Consider the following 17526-nt stretch of genomic DNA (forward strand, 5'->3'; position numbering starts at 1 on the left):
TGGCTAATGTCTGCCATCGGGAAGGCCTTATATCGGTCTTCAGCTGCCACGTTGGCTAACGGGACGGGAACAGTGATGGCTTTGGAATCTAAGAAGCCGCCGCCAGCCAAGCCCAAGTCCACGTCCAAGTCGGCCGGTCCAACCGCCTCCGATCGCATGTTAACCGATGTGCTTATGTCCATCAAGCCAATGCACCTGGCCAACATTGTCAGCCAGCAGAAGAGCCACGAGTACTGCAAGTACCGACTGCGTGATGGGGTTACACGATTGTGGTTTTAGGAGACGGGCGATGGCGGCGGGGGTCGGGCGTCTATTACGTGTGTTACCTTTTACCTATCTACTTCCCTGTTCATACCTGTCTTTCGATGCTCCTCCCTCGCTTTATCCTTATACTGATACATTCCCAGACATATCGCGGTTATCCCAGATTCAATACGACATACCCCTGGCGACGTGCCAGCTGAGCCCTTCGGTATAGGCAACGCGGAATTCAATGCCGGGTTGAAGCAGTCTAAGTATGGATACCCTGTACTGGAACTTTACGAGCTTGTCCACCCGGTGACGCTAGCGGAGATGAAGAGCCGGTGGGGGATGGGCGGCGCGCCTATGGGCTGGCGGTATGTTGGGCGAGATTGTGGGAGGATAGATGGGGAGAAAGTCAAGGCAGGGCGGGGAAAGTCAAGCAGGTAATTTGAGGCCATTGACAATCTTGAAGGGAAAAAGAGAGCCTTCTTGCTTGCACAATTGGTCCCACTTGTAAATCATGTTAGCGTTGAGGTTAAGTATGGTGGCAGTTGTAATGTGGTGTTTGATTCGACCTATCTCGCACGTCTGTGGTTCATCGGAATCTTTGGCCGCAGCTTCCGAATCTTGCCGGGTTTGTCGTTCCCCAGGCAGTGGCTGCTTGGCGTCTCAGCCACTGTTGTCATTCCGTTCAAGGAAGCGCAGCTTGACGCGCCAGGAACGCCATCGTTGTCTGGTGCGCCACGGGATCAGCGATTGTCCAGGTTCGGGGCGTCCGCGGCTGACAGAGGCATATAGGGCGTCGAAGCATGGCATGACACTCCGGAACACGCTGCACGCTGCTCGAATTTACTCAGCAATGAAGGCTACGACGATGAGCCCTGGAAGTCTCTGAGACATGCGAGCTCATTTTCAAAAAATCAAGAGCTGTCTTCCCATCCTTCAGTGGGTCGCCAAGCAAGCCTCTTGCACCTCTCAGCATCCGGAGCGCCTTTATTTCCCGAAGCGAGATGGAGGTACTGGGCATTGACGCCTGCCAAGGGAACGTGGCCCCCATCCCCGCTGACCACCCCCCCGGTCTCTTGGCCTCTCCATGTGCTGGAGGATTCAGGTTGGGGGCCCGGATTACCGTTTTTGTCCATCCGAGAGCTGCCAGAAGCTCCCAGTTAAAGATGCTGCTGCTCGTCACCTCCCTGAGTCTCCCGCGCTGCAAATCCAACTTTTCATTCTCCGTCGATTGCTTAGAGAGTCGACATGTTCGGGTTTCCGAAGTTCTTCGGCTGGCGAGGCAGAAGCCTCAACCTGGCGATCAGTTCTCTCGGCAGTCTTGATTTTCTGTACGTGCTGCGCCAGAGAGTGGAAAGCTATTTGCAACTGACTTATCACACAGTCTCTTCGGTTATGACCAGGGTGTGACGGGCGGTCTTCTCGACCTGGAGTCGTTCATCAAGTACTTCCCGGAGATTGACGAGAACACTTGCCCCCGACTTCCGAATGGAGAATTGGAACCGGGATGCAAGTCCCAGCAGAGTTTGAACCAGGGAATTGCTGTCGCGTCTTACAACCTTGGATGTTTCATTGGTGCTATCCTGACTATCTTCATTGGAAACCCGCTGGGTCGACGGAGGACGATTTTCTGCGGCTGCATGACCATGACCTGCGGTGCGATTTTGCAATGCACATCGTACAGCCTGCCCCAATGGATCGTTGGTCGAATTGTCACTGGCATCGGCAACGGAATGAACACGAGTACAGTCCCTACTTGGCAGTCGGAGTCCTCGAAAGCGCACGATCGTGGAAAGCTGGTCATGATTGAGGGTATGCTGATCACCGCCGGTATTACGCTGAGTTATTGGATTAACTATGGTGAGTGGCACCTCCAATGCCCGCTGGAGGAGGAGCGCAAAGAGTACATTTACTGATCCATACCGCATAGCCTTCTCCTTCATTCCACACCAGGAGGTCGCCTGGCGCTTCCCGATTGCTTTCCAAATCGTGTTTGCCGTGGTCATCTTCACTTCTATCCTGAACCTGCCGGAATCCCCCCGTTGGCTTGTCATGCAGGGGCGGTACGATGAAGCATACGAGATTCTTGAACTTCTGAATGAGAAGTCTCGCGATGATCCGTACATTATCAACGAGTTCAAGTCAATTCAGGAAACAGTCAAGGAAATGTCCAAGGGTTCATATAGGAGTCTATTCGATATGAGCGAGTACCGTGAATTCCATCGTGTCGCTCTCGCCTACATCAACCAGATGTTCCAGCAGATCTCCGGCATTAACTTGATTACTTACTACGTGAGTAGCGTCTCATTCATTGTTCTCCGTTCCTTGCTAAAGCGCCTAGGCCCCTTCCCTCTACGCTGAGATTGGTCTTGGTTCCGGCAACACTCCGAAGTTGTTGGCTGCCTGCAACGGCACCGAGTACCTCATGGCCGCCTTCATACCGATCTACATTATCGAAAAGGTTGGACGTCGCCCATTGATGCTTTTTGGCGCGGCGGGAATGTCCCTTTCCATGGCCGTTCTGGCTGGTACCAACTACCGCTTAGTCCACCTCGGCGACAGCCAAGCTGGTATCGGACAGGCTGTCTTCCTGTTCGTCTTCAACACTTTCTTCGCCATCGGTTGGTTGGGTATGACCTGGCTTTACCCTGCTGAAATCGTGCCGCTGCGAATCCGTGCTCCGACCAACGCCCTCTCAACCTCTGCGAATTGGATCTTCAACTTCATGGTCGTCATGATCACCCCTGTTTCCTTCGCAAATATTGGATACAAGACCTACATCATCTTTGCGGTTATGTAAGACCCCCTCCCTGACCGAGTTACTCGATCACCTAGCTGACAACACTAGTAACGCCTTTATCTTCCCCACCGTCTACTTCTTCTTCCCCGAGACCCGGTACCGTTCGCTCGAGGAAATGGATGCTATCTTTAAGAAGTCCACAAACATCTTCAATGCGGTCACTTACTCAATCAAAGAGCCGTACCGGTACGACAAGCACGGTGAACTCAAGCCGGAGTTCCTCGAGGAGGCGATCCGGCGCGAGAGCGCCGTGGTCCAAGCTGGCGGTGCCAAGTTTGAGAGCGAGGATAGCACCAATGAGTCGCAGGAGATCAAGGGCAGTGACACTCGAGTTGAGTAAATCGTCTGCGAAGGTTGATGATCTGGATGGGATGAGATGCGTGAGATGGTAATTTTTATACCCGCCGTGCTGGACCAGGTGGTTTGCACGATCTTTTTCTTTTCTTTTTTCCCTTTCTTGTTGCAGAAGACTGTACCTCTCTGCTTTGTGTTGCTAGAGCTCTAGACGGGTTGCTTAGAGGCTTAATAGAGAGCTCAAGAAAATTTTACCAAAACGCCCATATTTCTCCCGATATTCGTACTCCTATAAATGCAGTCAGCAGCCATGTGCGACCCACAAACAGCGGCATCACCTCGATTATGCCACTGCCCAATCTCGATCACAATCCCTGATCCGAGCGACAGTCAGGCGGATATGACAGCCGTTGAAATGCAGGCGATGCCACATGGACCATGTCAATCGATGCGGCTGTCTGTCAATCAACGCGATCGTCGGTGTCAGTCAAAGCGATCGCCCTAAAATGTCCCAAAGAGGTTCTTGAGAGAAACCCCCAGGGCCACGAACTTGGATACGAATAATAATTTCTAACTCCTCAACAGCGGGGAATAACCAGCGAGACTCGGTGTCGGCTTACAGAAAGCGGCAAAACCCTTGCCAGCTTCGTCCAAATAGACATTGGGGGCGCAACACTAAGCACGGTAAGCATGGTCAACACCAGGCCAGGAAGACCAAGCACTGTGGCGCCGGGTGTGGCTGTTGCGACCTGTGGTTAAGGCGAGCGGCTCGAACAACTCGTTGGCTGTGCTGTGAGGAGAAAGCGTCCATGTCTCGGACGGCTCGACTTCCTTAATTGACGGGTCTTGCCTTCGAAGGAACTCTGTGTAGTATTCATTATTAACCGCCCAGGCACCTGGAATCCCTTTCATCTCGGGCCCCCTTTCACGAAGCCCGCGACAACAGAGAACCTCAATAATCCACATTTTATTCTTGCTATGACGCAAGAACGCAGCCCTCTGCTGGATCATATCAAATCTCCCACACCCAACCCATTCCTTCCGTGCCTTTCCCTGCATCTCACTGGATCCGACACACAGCCTCATCAAACCATCTCCATCCTCCCAATCCTTCGACCACCGTCTCATTCGCCTTGTCACAAAGGTCCGCTTGGCAGAACTCTTGGTCTTACCTCGGGGTTTCCTCATGCGGTCAACCCGCACCTGACCCCCAGTCTGCCCAGCCCAGCGGACGAGGTGCCAAGCGCTTGGCGTGGAGGAGCCAATCTCGGCACCAGCAGGGCGGATTCGGCTGCGGGTGAACGGAGACGAGACGGAGAAAACGAAAAAGAATCGGGAGAAATGTTGGTTGATTGGGTTGTGAAATAGAAATTTTCCGACACTGTCTTGCGCGTGTGGTTAGGTCCTCGTCCATCTCCTGGATCGAGAGACGCGGACGCCTGCGTTTATCTTCCAATGGCAGGACACTGAGGGCACTGGTTTGGTGATAATAGCTTTAATCTTGGATTTGAATGTTTAGATAGTCATGCTGCAAGCTGTTGTTACTGACATCGAGGTACTGTACTGTTTTATTTTCTGCTTTAGCACGCTGATGTTTACAGTCGCGTCTCACTACTAAAACAACGATATGTATATGTATAATAAATACGCCTGTCGCAATACTGGCACAGTGCCCAAGACAGAGACGAAACCGAATCCGCGAAGAATAGGTGAATATCGAAGACCCATGTCCTTGCGCTTCTATCCGAGCGACTCGATTCGCTTGTTCTCAAATCCATCTTGCCAATAATACTCGAGTATCGGTACCAACAGGTTTGTAATCCTGAGGCTTCAACAATGGCTGGTCGATGCACTAGGTCGGTTAGTAGGGATTTATGCTGTCAGAAGAAGCTGTATTTAGCCACAGGCTACTTGGACAATCTCTTCGAGCTAATTTTGGAGCCAACTGTAGTCAAAATCGATGTTTACAACATATATGCTCTTCTTCAGCTCATCACGGCTTGTCATGTGTCTTTTGGTGCAATTATTCTGCAGCACAGGATTGGGACGTATCTGCCCACAGCAACTTCTGAAACAAAGAAACTAAAGGCTCTTCAATTACGCAACAATGGCTTGTGGTTTGGAAACCCGTCTAGGAACGCGGCATATATCATCCCTGAGGCACCTAATGCGTTCCAAACACGGTCTGCGTCATCCCCCTCATCAGCTTCTCGACAGGAGTCGTGAATAGCGAACTCCTGGCCCTGCCTTGTTTGAGTGGATGGGTTCGTCTCCCAGTGAAATCGGATCGGGCCCCTCCACATGTCCACATTCTGGATGGATATGAAGATGCCCACTTTCACCCCCACTTCTCCGACATACACATGGTCCTGCCGGTGGGCATCGATCTACTTCAATCGATGCTCTATTCACTCTGCCCCAAACCACCACGGGACAGATGAATAGGAAACACAATTTAGTTGACACTCGACATGGATGCGGCACAGGGCTGTCCATTCAGCAGACCCGAGAAGCTATTTACAGACCTAGAACAGGAACGAGCAAAGGATGACATCGAATTCAGCAAGGTGTTCGGTGCCTATGTCGTTTCTCGATACGACGATATTCTCTACGTCTTAGATCACCCTGAATCGTTCGCCTCGAAAGGCGTCACCGTCCCCGAGTTTCCAGATGTTATCAAGCCGATCTTCGCCGGGAGGGTTCCCGAAGGAGGAACCCTACTTGGCTGGGACAACCCAGACCACGACCGACTCCGTGCAAGTATGAGTGGGTTCTTCATGCCGCGAAAGCTGGAGCGCTTTAAGCCCTTAATGCGAGAGCTCGCACACGAGCTGATCGACCAGTTTGTTGAGAAGGGGGAAGTAGAGATCAAGTCGAACTTTGCCCTACCGCTGCCGCTAAAACTCATAATCACCGTGGCAGGTTTGGATGCGACGAAATGGAGGTGGATTGGTCGGTGTCTCGCATTATTTGGAGGTATCGCAGGAACAGACGACTTGACCGTGGAGCAGAAGGTCCAGGACGTCCTCGACCTCCATGACTATGTTGCGCGTGTCATCCAACAGCGCAAGCACGACCGACGGGCCGATTTGATCAGCCATATCTGGGATCAGCGAGACAGTGGCTCTGTGGAGATGACGGACTTTGAACACCTCGCTATGATTCCGGGGTTGTTGCTTGCCGGCCACGAAACGACGACGAGTCTTCTGTCGATGGGTCTTTCCCACCTGTTGCATCATAATCTGTGGGAGGAGGCGACTACAAACGAGCAATCTGTATCCACAGCCATAGAGGAACTCCTCCGCTACGAGTCCGCGATAACGGGGATGCATCGACTCGTCAAAGCGGAGACAAAACTCGGATCCCGCACTCTCTACCCAGAAGACCGGATCTTCCTCGCTTATAACTCTGGTAGTCGAGACCCCCGTGTTTTCGAATGTCCAGGGGAACTCCAGCTTAAGCGGAAATTCTCCAAACAGCACCTAGGGTTTGGTCGCGGGATTCATGCTTGTCTTGGGGCGCCGATGGCTCGGTTACTGTTAAAGATAGAGATGCGGGTACTACGAGAACGACTCCCAAATCTTCGACTCGTTACGCAGTATGAAGAGATCCGATATGGGAAAATAGGGCCGAGTCGTGGAATCGAGGGGGTAGTTGTGGCGTGGGATCCGCCGAAGGAGCTGCGCATCACCGATATCAGGGCCCTGGCGAGGATTACAGGTGCGCGGCAAGTAAATGAGAGTATTCCAACGGTTGTGCAGGGACTGATGCTGCTAACAAGCGAAGTGCTGGAGGTCACGCTGCGTCCGAAATCCTCGACGCAGTTTCCTGGCTGGGAAGCCGGTGCACATATCGACATCTCGAGTCCCAACGGCTTCCGCCAGTATTCTCTCTGCTCCGATCCCCAAGATACCCGCACATACAAAGTAGCTATACGGAAGGAGGACGGTGGATCCGGCGGCTCGATATGGTTTCACGAGAATCTACAAGAAGGTTCAGACTTGACAGTTAGAGGACCAAGGAATCACTTCCGAATGCAGAAGAGCCAACGATATGTGTTCATTGCAGGCGGGATAGGCATTACGCCCATCATGCCGATGCTGACGGAGGCCAAACGTGAGGGTGCAGTTTACAAATTGATATATCTCGGGCGCTCAAGAGTGACAATGGCTTATTACGACGACCTTGTCTGTGAGCATCCAGTTGAGATATGGGCCAGTGATGAGGGAAAGAGGTTCGACGTTGATCACTTTGTCAACCAGCAGCACGAGCCAACCCAAGTATACTGCTGTGGCCCCGAGCGACTCCTCTCAGCCGTGGAAGGTGCGTGCAGATTGAACCCGGCGGTTAAGCTACGGCTAGAGAGGTTCCAAGCATCTACAACCCAGACATTCCTACCTAATCGATCTTTTGACGTGGTTCTTAACCGTAGCGGGGGAATTCTGACGGTTTCTACTGAGCAAACGCTTCTCGAGGTTCTGAACCAGAATGGATGTGGGATCATGTCAACTTGCTCCAAGGGCACGTGTGGCACATGTGAGGTACAAGTCCTCGAAGGAGAGCCTGAGCATCGAGACTCAGTCTTGTCGGCAGAGGAGAGGAGCGAGAATCGTGTTATGATGCCCTGCGTTTCTCGTTGTATGGGCGATAAGTTGGTCTTGGACCTTTGGTGATCACGTTGATTCGGAGGACTGTATATGGATCATAATGTGGTATAACAACACGCCGACGTTAAGGTTCAAAGTGCGACCGCGGAACCGAAGGGAGTAGGGTTCTAGATCCGCAGCGTGATCAAAAAACAGAGTCTGGGTCTGCGGGTGGTATGCACGACCCCTGTCAGGAGACATGTCGGCAATGCTTGACGTCATATACATCATCGACGGGCTCTTCGAGACTAAAGTCTCCTAAGAATTGTAGTCGCTTCATACTCATCTCTCATATCTCTTCATTGATCCACGAACAACGTTATACATCGTCATGTCCTCCCACGAAATCCCAGACACCCCCGAGGGCCGCATCAATGCCGCCCGCGGCTACAAAGCGTACGCTCTCAGTTAGCTGTTTTGTTTAGGGCACAGAGTGCGAGTCCAAAAGCTAATACGTAGAACGCACAGAGCCCTGCACAACCCGCACGTCCACGACGAGGCCAAACAACACGCGAGAGAAATGCTCGACAAGCTGAACGAGGAAGAAGCACGCGTTGAGCTGCACGCTGAAGGTGGCGCGCACCACGCAGAGTATCACCGCCACCGTGCTTCTGTCCCTGAGGCTCACCCGCGACATCTCTCGCCGCAGGAGAGAATTAATTCCGCGCGTGGATATAAAGCGTAAGCTCCGTCAGAATCTTCTAGAGGGTTGAGCGAGGTAGTTAATCACGACTAGGGCAATTGATAACCCGCTCGTCTCGGCAGAGGGAAAGGAGCATGCGCGGCAGATGTTGAAGGAAATGGAGGATGAGGAGGCGCGTCAGGAGCTGTATCGTCAGCAGGAGAAGCAGAAGAGTCCAGTGAGGGTGGCCGCTGGATTGAGAGCGTGGGTGCTCCTAGCGGATTTGGCGGATGCGGACTGACGATACCTAGGGCTGAACATAACCCCCGTGTCAGTGAGGAGGGACATCACAGGGCTGCTGAGAAGCTGCGGAAGATGGGATATGACGAGCCCGAGGAGTAGTTCTAAATGGCTTTATGTGCTGGGTGTGCAAATCTGAGTGTTTGGATTTTGACGATAGCATTGTGAGAGGGGATGGCAACAGCAGCAAACAATGAAGAGCTGGAAATTATGAGTATTATGGACTTCTACTGCAATTTGTATTTCGATAGCTCTACATATTGCTGATCAAGGTACGGTCTGGTGTTGTTTACCAAGTGACCACCGTGTCCCTTCTCTCGCGTCTCCTAACGCAAGCAGTATGAGATGTATCGAACTTCCAAGAGTAGCCCAGCACACATGCTGATTCTCGTAGGCCCAATAGAGGCGCTCTGTGGGTAATCCAGAAGCGTCATAATAGAGCCTCTGATCGATCACGCCACGCCGCGAGCTCCAGTGACGTATAGTTCTCGAGTGAATGGAACTGGGGGATCAGACTACATCGGGCGCGCGCCATTACCCTGAGACTCGTAACAGCTAACAAGTAAAAGGCATTTCTACCAGAGTAGCCTCGCGATTCAAGCCGTTTTACGCACTTCCTATGATCCCGTGTATACACTCGAGACGGAAATATGAATAAGCCCACATATCGAATCGCAATAATCGGCGTCGGCCAAGTCGGCGCCGCAGCCGCATACGCCATCATCCTCAGCTCCATCGCCGCGGAGCTCTACCTCGTCGACGTCAAGGCAGAACGGCGAGACGGACAGGTGCGCGATCTTGCGGACGTAGCATACACGTGTGGGAGCAGCACGCATGTCCGGGCCGCTACACACCAGGAGGCGAGAGAGTGTGATATTGTTGTTATTACCGCTGGTTCTAAGTATTCTTATGGTATCTATCTCAGTTATGGAATAAGCGCATGGCTGCCTGTTAGCTGACGCGATACAGGCCAGACGAGTTCAGAGCATCTATACCACAACACAGGAATCCTACGGAGCATTGTGAACGAAATGAAGCCGTTCCGCCCCGAGACTATCCTCCTCGTTGTCGCGAACCCGGTAGATCTCCTGACTTCGCTCGCGAAGGAGCTCTCGGGACTCCCGGCCTCGCAGGTCATAGGGTCTGGCACCTTCTTAGACTCTGAGCGGCTTCGCGGCCTCGTTGCAGAGAACGCTCGAGTATGAGTCCCATGATATACTGAGTACCTTGATTACTCTACAGCTCACAAGCTAACGTAGTCTCCCCAGATCGCCGCAAACTCCCTGGACCTGTACGTCCTCGGCGTGCACGGCGAATCCCAGGTCGCCGCGTGGTCCTGCGCCGCGATTGGGGGCGTCCCGATGCAGAAAGCATTGGCTCCAAACAGCGTTGACGAAGAAAGACTCGCCAAGGAGTGCAAGCATCGCTCGCAGAATATTGTACGGGCAAAAGGGGCGATGCCGTTCGGGATTGGGGCGATCGTGTCCAGTATCTGTGCGTCGATTGTGCGTGATAAACGCAATGTGAGGCCCATCAGCCATTTCCAGGAGAGGTTTGGGTGTTGCCTTAGTTTCCCGGTTGTGCTGGGGAGGGAGGGGGTTATGAGGAGCATTCCTATGCCGTTGAGCAAGGAGGAGGAGGAGAGGATTGTTGAGTCCGCGAGGGTTCTGAGAGAGACGTTCAAGAGGGTTCAGGAGCAGTATTAGGGTTAGGAACAGTAAATTGATTCATACAACATACACTGTTCGCAGGGATGTACAGCCACTTATCCCAGCCTAACTAGCGGAGAGCGATATTCCTCTTAACCGACACAAAACTGTCCGGACTTACAGATATAGAATTGATGCCAGCCTCAGCCAGAAACCGTGCAAACTCTGGATGGTCACTCGGCGCCTGTCCACAAATGCCCACTTTGCATCCCTTGCTGCGACAGATCCTGATAACGTGCTGGATCATCCACTTGACGGCCTTGTCCTGTTCGTTGAATAGATCAGCCAGCTCTTCCGAGTCACGGTCGATTCCCAGAGTCAACTGCGTCAGGTCGTTCGACCCGATGGAGAAGCCGTCAAAGTGCTCTGCAAACAGCTCGGCCAGGATGACGTTCGAAGGGATCTCGCACATCACGTAGACCTTCAGCCCGTTCTCACCGCGACGGAGGCCGTTCTCGGCCATGGCATCGAGAACCTTCTTAGCCTCTCCAACGGTTCTGCAGAAAGGAACCATTACAATGGCATTCGTGAAGCCAATTTCCTCGCGTAACCGCTTGATCGCGCGGCATTCCAGTGCAAACCCCTCCTTATAGCGTGGGGAGTAGTACCTGGACGCACCACGGAACCCGAGCATGGGGTTATCTTCCTCCGGCTCGAATTGCGCACCACCAATGAGGTTTGCGTACTCGTTGGTCTTGAAGTCGCTGAGACGCAGAATGGCCGGTTTAGGGTATACCGCTGCGCATAAGGCGGCAAAACCATGCGCCAACTTGTCTACGAAGTACTCCGCCTTGTCCTTGTAGCCCGCCGTTCGTACGGCAATGCGCTCTTTGTCGATGGGATCCTGCAGCTGGTCGAAGTGCACGAGCGCCATAGGGTGGACTTGGATCGCGTTCGTCACGACAAACTCCATGCGAGCGAGGCCGATCCCGTCCGCTGGAAGGCGCCACCAGCGGAACGCCGCTGCCGGGTTGGCGAGATTCAGCATGACCTCTGTTTCTCCAGATGGCAGACCTGTTGGGTCGACAGTGTCCGTAACAATCTTGGAGACTCCATCGTAGACAAACCCGTTGTCGCCTTCAGCGCACGACACGGTAACATCCTGTCCGGTGTGCAGCACGTATGTAGCATCGCCAGTGCCCACAACCGCCGGCAGACCGAGCTCGCGACTAATTATGGCAGCATGGGACGTGCGGCCACCGTGGTCTGTGATGATGGCGGCCGCGCGTCTCATTATAGGCACCCAGTCGGGATCAGTGACTCGCGTCACCAGGATCGAACCGTCGATGAACCGGCCGATATCCTTAGCCGACTCGATCAGGCAGATACGACCGGCCACGGCGGCATCCCCAATAGAAAGCCCTTTTGACAGCACGCGGCCTTTGTGGCCCTCAACCTTGTAGGTCTTGAACACGGCAGCTTCAGCTGCGTCCCGACGTGAGTGCACCGTTTCTGGCCTCGCCTGGACAATGAATAGCTTCCCTGTCACGCCGTCCTTGGCCCATTCCATGTCCATGGGACAGCCGTAGTGCTTTTCGATCGTGCATGCCCACCGCGCCAGGCGTAGTATCTCCTCGTCACTCAGCACGAAGGCGCTGCGCTCAGCTCTGGAGGTTGGAACGTTGCGTGTTGTCGGAGCAGCATTGGGACTACCGGTAGCAGCATTCAGAGGAGCAGGCGAGGCGTAAATCATCTTCATCTCCTTCTCTCCGCGTTTCTTCTCGAGGATTGGGACGAGACTAGCCTCGCCCAGAAGCGGCTTGAACACCTGGTACTCGTCCGGATTGACAGTCCCCTGTACGACATTCTCCCCAAGCCCCCAAGCCGCATTGATGAGCACCACCTTGTCGAAGCCACTCTCCGTATCGATGGAAAACATCACTCCAGAACCACTCGTATCCGAACGTACCATCATCTGCACGCCGACAGATAGCGCAATACTGCTATGGTCAAAACCCTTCGTCTGCCGATAACTTATCGCGCGATCCGTGAACAGCGACGCGTAGCATCGCCGACAGGCTTGTAGGACAGCGTCTTCCCCTGAGATGTTCAAATAGGACTCTAGTTGCCCTGCAAAGCTAGCATCCGGCAAGTCCTCCGCCGTTGCGCTCGAGCGCACCGCAACACCCAAGCAATCGGCGGCGCCAACAGCTCTTGAGAGATCCCTATATGCGGCCCTGATAGCGGTGTCTACCTCTTTCGGCCATGTACCTCGCAGGAACAGCTTGCGTATGGCATCCCCAGTTTCCGAGAGAGTCGCTTTCCCCGTTTGCCATTCGGCGATGAGGTCGGCCATCTTCTCCCGGATCGCATTGGCGTCGAGGTACTGCCAGTAAGCGTGTGAGGTTGTCGCGAACCCAGGCGGGATGGCGATTCCTTTGTTCGTGAGTGTACTTATCATCTCGCCCAGGGAGGCGTTCTTTCCGCCGACGAGGGCGCCATCGCTGCGTCGGATGTCTTTGAAGTTGCGGACTAGTTTCGTTTCGTGCATTGTGTTAGAAGTTTCTGTTGCTGAAGCGTAGGCGAGGAAACAGCTTCTTCTTACTTGTTATTTTATTTCGGAATGGAGTTTCACTGCGTTGTTGTACTTGGTCCCGCAATTAGGGTTCGGTGGTTGATTGGCAGAACCGCAGTATGCCCTCGAAGCACACCACCTGGTGGTTAGATACTCCGGGGCACTGATCCATAGCACCACCAAATCTAAAAGTAGATTATCACATACCAAACACGGATCTGTCATCACTCCGAAACCGAGTCGTAGATGAGTCGGCCGACGAAAGCCCGTCCTTGTGGCCATAGTCTTCACCCCATTCCCACCGGGGATTGCCTCGATCACGGTCCCTAGTTCTAATTATCGATCCAGTTTCCCAAATTCCTTGGGTAAGGGAATCCATTTACCCCCAGAAACGTGCATCGCTGGGACCGGCCTCAAATTTCGCCCCGCATCTCCAGATCCTCCGGTCAACGAAGAGTCAAATCAAGAAAGTAAAGTAGGACCGCCTGTTGAAGTTTATCTCATTGCCGTCAATCTCGTAGATTTCAAGAAACGAAGGGCGGCGTCGTTGAGATTTCTCCCCAGTCCGTGACTCTCCGAAGACACGGTCGGTCATAGGACTTTGGCTACTGATCACTCATACACCTTGAGATGCGTCCATCCATTAAGAAAGGCCTCGCAGAAAAGACGCTTGACAAATTCCCGGTCCAAATACCTACTGCGCCGTTCCCGCCAGGCGTTGGCCATCGGCAAGGTGAGTTACATAAATCCGCATCTCTTCAGACAGAGAAACGCTTCACGCGACACCGCAGGACGCGGCAAGGGTCAAATCCGCATCAAACCACAGTCCCGGTCACCCACTATTGATGCATGCTTCCAGCGTCTCGATCAAGGGGAGCATCTGCACAGCCTTGCAGAATTATGACGCCATGGCGACACTACTTGGCATTTCTTGGCCGGTCTTGGCAGGCCACCGGACATCTCCGAGCGGGCGGAACTCAGTGTCGAACGTCGGATACCCGCCGCCGAAGAAATTGCCCAGTTCGTGTCGACTGCCTGACAGATGGTTGGAGATCGAAAAAGCAATAAGGAGGCCCTTGCGCCCTTGCGAGACTCTGCCTTCCCATCAATGCAGAGTTTTCACCACCAGAAGCTCGGTGCCCCCGAGTTAGCGGGCCGCCGAGTCTGCCCTCACTGGGATCCCCACCCGGGCAATTAAGGGCACGAGCGTGAGAGGCCAGAGCCATGCACTGACACTCCACGAGGAGATCGGGATGGAACTCCTCGTCTTGGCGTGCGTAACCCCCTTTGAAAACGTGCGCCTGCCCTGTCAAGCAGGATATGGGGGAGAATTTGGATTTCGGACACCCTGTTGCAATCCTGGGCCCTCTGTTCTCTCTCTCCACCGCATGAGCTCGGCAACGCTGTGCTGTATTCGTGCTTCCCTCTCTTTTTGACCTGGATTCGCCATGGTCCTGGTCCAGTATCTCAGGAAGGCAGCGAGCTGGCTCGCCCCTCCGCCGCAGAAATCAGAAGATGGCCGCGACCAGTGGCCTTCGCGCGCGGCGTTCCTCCTCGCGGCGATGGGAGGCTGCGCGGGCCAGGGAAACCTGATTCGGTATCCGTCTGTCGTGTACAATAACTACGGCCTACAGTGGTTCATCCCGTACCTTCTGGCCGTCTTCTTCGTCGCCATTCCTGCCTTGGTTCTCGAGATCGCGATCGGCCAGGCGTATCGTGGAGGAACGGTCATCGCATTCAACAATATCAACCGCCGACTGAAGGGTGTGGGAATGGGTCCGATCCTGGTCAGCTTCATCGTCACGCAGTACTTCACTGTTAACCTGGCCTGGATTATGAACTACTTCCGGAACTCGTTCCGCAGTCCGCTGCCGTGGGAGAACAGGATCGAGCAGTTCTACATGGGCGATGTTATTCATAATGTAGACCCTGTTTTCGGGAGTTTATCCGGCGACAACAAGGAGGTGGTCGCGTACACTGAATACCCCGGGGTTGGTGTGCTGGGAGAGACAGTGGGATGGAGCGCATTCATCTGGTTCCTGATCTGGATTTCTATCTTCCGTGGCGTGGGCTTGACCGGTCGTGTCGTCTACTGGACTATGGGACTTCCCATCGTGACGACCATCATCTTCGTCGGACGGTCTCTTTCTCTCGAGGGCGCGAGTGAAGGCGTGAGGCTGCTCTGGGCGACGTGGAGAGGCGGACAGCTTGCTTCAGGGACAGTCTGGCAGACAGCTGTGGGACAGGTCTTCTTCTCGACCGGCATCGGATTCGGGTATTTCACATCCTACGCCTCATACAACTCGAAACACTCCAATGCCGTCATGGACGCCCTTCTGATCTGCGGGAGTAACGTGCTCTTCGAGAACTTCGCGGCCTTTGCCGTCTTCGGCGTCGTTGGATACCTCAAGCGGTGGCCGCAAGACGGAGAGCGACTTGGAGCCTTTGTTGTCGGGTTCTTGACTCTTCCTGAGGCGGTGCTGCACATGCCAGGCTCCAATTGGTGGGCTATCCTTCTCTTCTTCACCCTCGTCGTGCTGGGGTTCTCATCAGCCTTCGTCATGCTCGACGCCGTCGCGACGCTGATCGTCGACTCCGGCCTCAAGGTCTCGCGGCCGATCATCGTGACAACCCTCACCCTCATCTCCTTCCTCATGTGTATCCCCTACTGCACGGAGTTCGGATTCTACCTCCTCGACGGAATCGACCGCTGGATCAACAACATCTGTCTGATCTTCGTCGTCTGGTCTGAGGTCGTGAGCGCCAGCACCGTGTACCGCTGGAAGGATGTAGTCGAGCAAACCGGGCTGCCGGCATTCACTGTGTATAACTTCGCCTACTTCGGCGGACAGATTGTCGGTGTATCCGTCGCACACGGCAGGGAAGATCCCGGTATCGGCGCAGGAGCTGGCTTCGGCGTCTTCATTGTCTTCTCCATCGTCGCGATCTTCATTGCCGACACACCCAGCAAGCCCGCCCCAAGTATATGGGGACGAAACCCCTATCTCAGCAGGTTCTGGTGGCTTGCTGCTTATTCAGTATCCAGCCCCTCTCTTCTCCTAAACCCATCATTTCATTTCATTACATACATACAATCTAACCAATGTCTAGGGTAACCAAATCCGCCGCGACCTCAACGGCATCATCGGCGGCGAAAACAACTGGCGCATCCCGAGCATCTGGCCCGTCCTGCTGCGCTACGTCTGCGCCCCAGTCCTCTGCATCATCTTCAGCTTCGCGTACCCGGAATTCCACACGCTGCGCTACGACCCGCTCATGATCACCGGGTTCATCGTCGCGCATATCATCCTGCTTCTCATCCTGCTCGGCTTCGTGATGCCTCGGTATTACGACGTTTTTATCCCGCCGGATCGCGTGGGGGAGGGGAAGAAGGTTATTGCGGAGTTGACGCAGGGCGAGGCGATTCCCGTCTTTGAGAGGCCGGAGAGTGAGGAGGCGCCGCGGGAGACTGCGGAGGAGAAGGCTGTCAAGGCTGTGAAGCTGTAGTTTTCTGGATTGAGGTTTTAGTGCCATGTTATTTGGCGTCGTTGCGGCAGATTATTCCTAATGTGACAGAGTGATTGCCGTCGGTGGTTTTCAGACCCGTTTCGCTCAGGCGTGTATCTATCTTCCAGTAGGCTAGGATCCGAACAAGCTGGATTGAGCACTTTTCAGAGCTCTGGGTGGATCCTGTTTTCTAGATAGTTGATCTCTTCGACGTCTCTGGAACGCCATGCATGAGTCCATAGTTAAAATATATATCTATTCTTTTAGGTTCGAGGAGCTGGAACGAGAAGAGCAACGGTGGCAGTGTGTTGACCGAGAAACCTTCTGGGGGGAACAAGCAAAGACACTGAAAGGGTAACGCCAAGGGGTATGAAATCGAGCTCCAATGCTGCAACATTCCATGGTTTGTGAAGGCGAGGGGCTGCTGTTTTAGCGAGTTGGCGTTGCACAACGCAAGGCTCATCCAGCGCACCATCACCCTTCCTGTCGTCCAATTGGGCAGAAGGACATATTCCAACTGCAAATTTCTGCATGAAGATGCTAGATTTACTTACCCGAAATACATTTAACCAGTAATGGCCAATATACTAGTATGTTCTGTCCTCCACCCCCGGCATGCGCTGACTAAGCACCTTCATCGCCGCAAAAATCCATCGCGTCTCACCAGCTCTCCCCAGACACAGACAGGTGAAGGAGAACAGCAATGCCCCTCGACCGCCACAAGTCGGCCGTCGCCCAGATCGCCCGCACCATCCGCGCCTTCTACGACCGCCGCGAACCCTTCCGCATCGCCCACGGCTCCACAAACAGCACGCGCCCGATCCTCCGCCGCAACAGAGCCGAGGTCGACATCTCCGCCCTCCGCCATGTACTCCACGTCGACC

The 17526-nt window shown here is 53.9% G+C and overlaps 7 protein-coding genes across 7 annotated transcripts; 6 read left to right on the forward strand and 1 right to left on the reverse strand.

Moving 5' to 3' along the window:
* Positions 1–75: 75 nt before the first annotated feature.
* BJX67DRAFT_379108 (uncharacterized protein) lies at positions 76–1138 on the forward strand (the record flags this gene model as incomplete). The annotated part of the gene is made up of 3 exons (XM_071032499.1): positions 76–239; positions 408–617; positions 1042–1138. The coding sequence occupies 3 exons, from the start codon at positions 76–78 to the stop codon at positions 1136–1138; spliced, it is 471 nt and encodes a 156-aa protein (XP_070888538.1).
* On the forward strand, positions 975–3603 carry BJX67DRAFT_347583 (general substrate transporter). Its single transcript, XM_071028555.1, has 5 exons — positions 975–1580; positions 1634–2109; positions 2180–2541; positions 2591–3045; positions 3098–3603. Exons 1-5 carry the CDS (start codon positions 1498–1500, stop codon positions 3387–3389), a joined length of 1668 nt encoding a protein of 555 aa, XP_070888539.1. The 5' UTR covers positions 975–1497; the 3' UTR covers positions 3390–3603.
* A 1576-nt stretch (positions 3604–5179) lies between these two features.
* Positions 5180–8425, forward strand: BJX67DRAFT_392085 (cytochrome P450/oxidoreductase; the record flags this gene model as incomplete). The annotated part of the gene is made up of 2 exons (XM_071034891.1): positions 5180–5203; positions 5830–8425. 2 exons carry the CDS (start codon positions 5180–5182, stop codon positions 8014–8016), a joined length of 2211 nt encoding a protein of 736 aa, XP_070888540.1. The 3' UTR covers positions 8017–8425.
* BJX67DRAFT_347586 (Con-6 family protein) lies at positions 8262–9273 on the forward strand. Its single transcript, XM_071028556.1, has 3 exons — positions 8262–8385; positions 8458–8670; positions 8726–9273. The coding sequence occupies exons 1-3, from the start codon at positions 8321–8323 to the stop codon at positions 8910–8912; spliced, it is 465 nt and encodes a 154-aa protein (XP_070888541.1). The 5' UTR covers positions 8262–8320; the 3' UTR covers positions 8913–9273.
* A 167-nt stretch (positions 9274–9440) lies between these two features.
* BJX67DRAFT_333008 (lactate/malate dehydrogenase family protein) lies at positions 9441–10654 on the forward strand. Its single transcript, XM_071027533.1, has 3 exons — positions 9441–9823; positions 9881–10110; positions 10180–10654. Exons 1-3 carry the CDS (start codon positions 9562–9564, stop codon positions 10615–10617), a joined length of 930 nt encoding a protein of 309 aa, XP_070888542.1. The 5' UTR covers positions 9441–9561; the 3' UTR covers positions 10618–10654.
* Positions 10655–10690: 36 nt separating this feature from the next.
* Positions 10691–13111, reverse strand: BJX67DRAFT_379113 (phosphoenolpyruvate synthase; the record flags this gene model as incomplete). Its single annotated transcript, XM_071032500.1, has 1 exon — positions 10691–13111. One exon carries the CDS (start codon positions 13109–13111, stop codon positions 10691–10693), a length of 2421 nt encoding a protein of 806 aa, XP_070888543.1.
* An 803-nt stretch (positions 13112–13914) lies between these two features.
* BJX67DRAFT_347590 (sodium:neurotransmitter symporter family protein) lies at positions 13915–17310 on the forward strand. Its single transcript, XM_071028557.1, has 2 exons — positions 13915–16173; positions 16247–17310. The coding sequence occupies exons 1-2, from the start codon at positions 14584–14586 to the stop codon at positions 16640–16642; spliced, it is 1986 nt and encodes a 661-aa protein (XP_070888544.1). The 5' UTR covers positions 13915–14583; the 3' UTR covers positions 16643–17310.
* The last annotated feature ends 216 nt before the right edge of the window (positions 17311–17526 follow it).

This window comes from Aspergillus lucknowensis (genome assembly GCF_044049455.1).
Source record: "Aspergillus lucknowensis strain CBS 449.75 chromosome Unknown BJX67scaffold_9, whole genome shotgun sequence".
NCBI classification, from domain to species: Eukaryota; Fungi; Ascomycota; class Eurotiomycetes; order Eurotiales; family Aspergillaceae; genus Aspergillus; species Aspergillus lucknowensis.

Excerpts from the sequence above, each read along its gene's own strand:
- BJX67DRAFT_347583 (XM_071028555.1), top strand. The coding sequence starts at position 1,498 with ATGTTCGGGTTTCCGAAGTTCTTCGGCTGGCGAGGCAGAAGCCTCAAC. Across the intron at positions 2,110-2,179 it reads GAGTTATTGGATTAACTATG|CCTTCTCCTTCATTCCACAC; the intron begins GTGAGTGGCACC and ends CATACCGCATAG. Across the intron at positions 3,046-3,097 it reads TACATCATCTTTGCGGTTAT|TAACGCCTTTATCTTCCCCA; the intron begins GTAAGACCCCCT and ends TGACAACACTAG.
- BJX67DRAFT_347586 (XM_071028556.1), top strand. The coding sequence starts at position 8,321 with ATGTCCTCCCACGAAATCCCAGACACCCCCGAGGGCCGCATCAATGCC. Across the intron at positions 8,386-8,457 it reads GCCGCCCGCGGCTACAAAGC|AGCCCTGCACAACCCGCACG; the intron begins GTACGCTCTCAG and ends TAGAACGCACAG. Across the intron at positions 8,671-8,725 it reads TCCGCGCGTGGATATAAAGC|GGCAATTGATAACCCGCTCG; the intron begins GTAAGCTCCGTC and ends AATCACGACTAG.
- BJX67DRAFT_333008 (XM_071027533.1), top strand. The coding sequence starts at position 9,562 with ATGAATAAGCCCACATATCGAATCGCAATAATCGGCGTCGGCCAAGTC. Across the intron at positions 9,824-9,880 it reads TGGTTCTAAGTATTCTTATG|GCCAGACGAGTTCAGAGCAT; the intron begins GTATCTATCTCA and ends GACGCGATACAG. Across the intron at positions 10,111-10,179 it reads TCGTTGCAGAGAACGCTCGA|ATCGCCGCAAACTCCCTGGA; the intron begins GTATGAGTCCCA and ends TAGTCTCCCCAG.
- BJX67DRAFT_347590 (XM_071028557.1), top strand. The coding sequence starts at position 14,584 with ATGGTCCTGGTCCAGTATCTCAGGAAGGCAGCGAGCTGGCTCGCCCCT. Across the intron at positions 16,174-16,246 it reads GGTGGCTTGCTGCTTATTCA|GGTAACCAAATCCGCCGCGA; the intron begins GTATCCAGCCCC and ends ACCAATGTCTAG.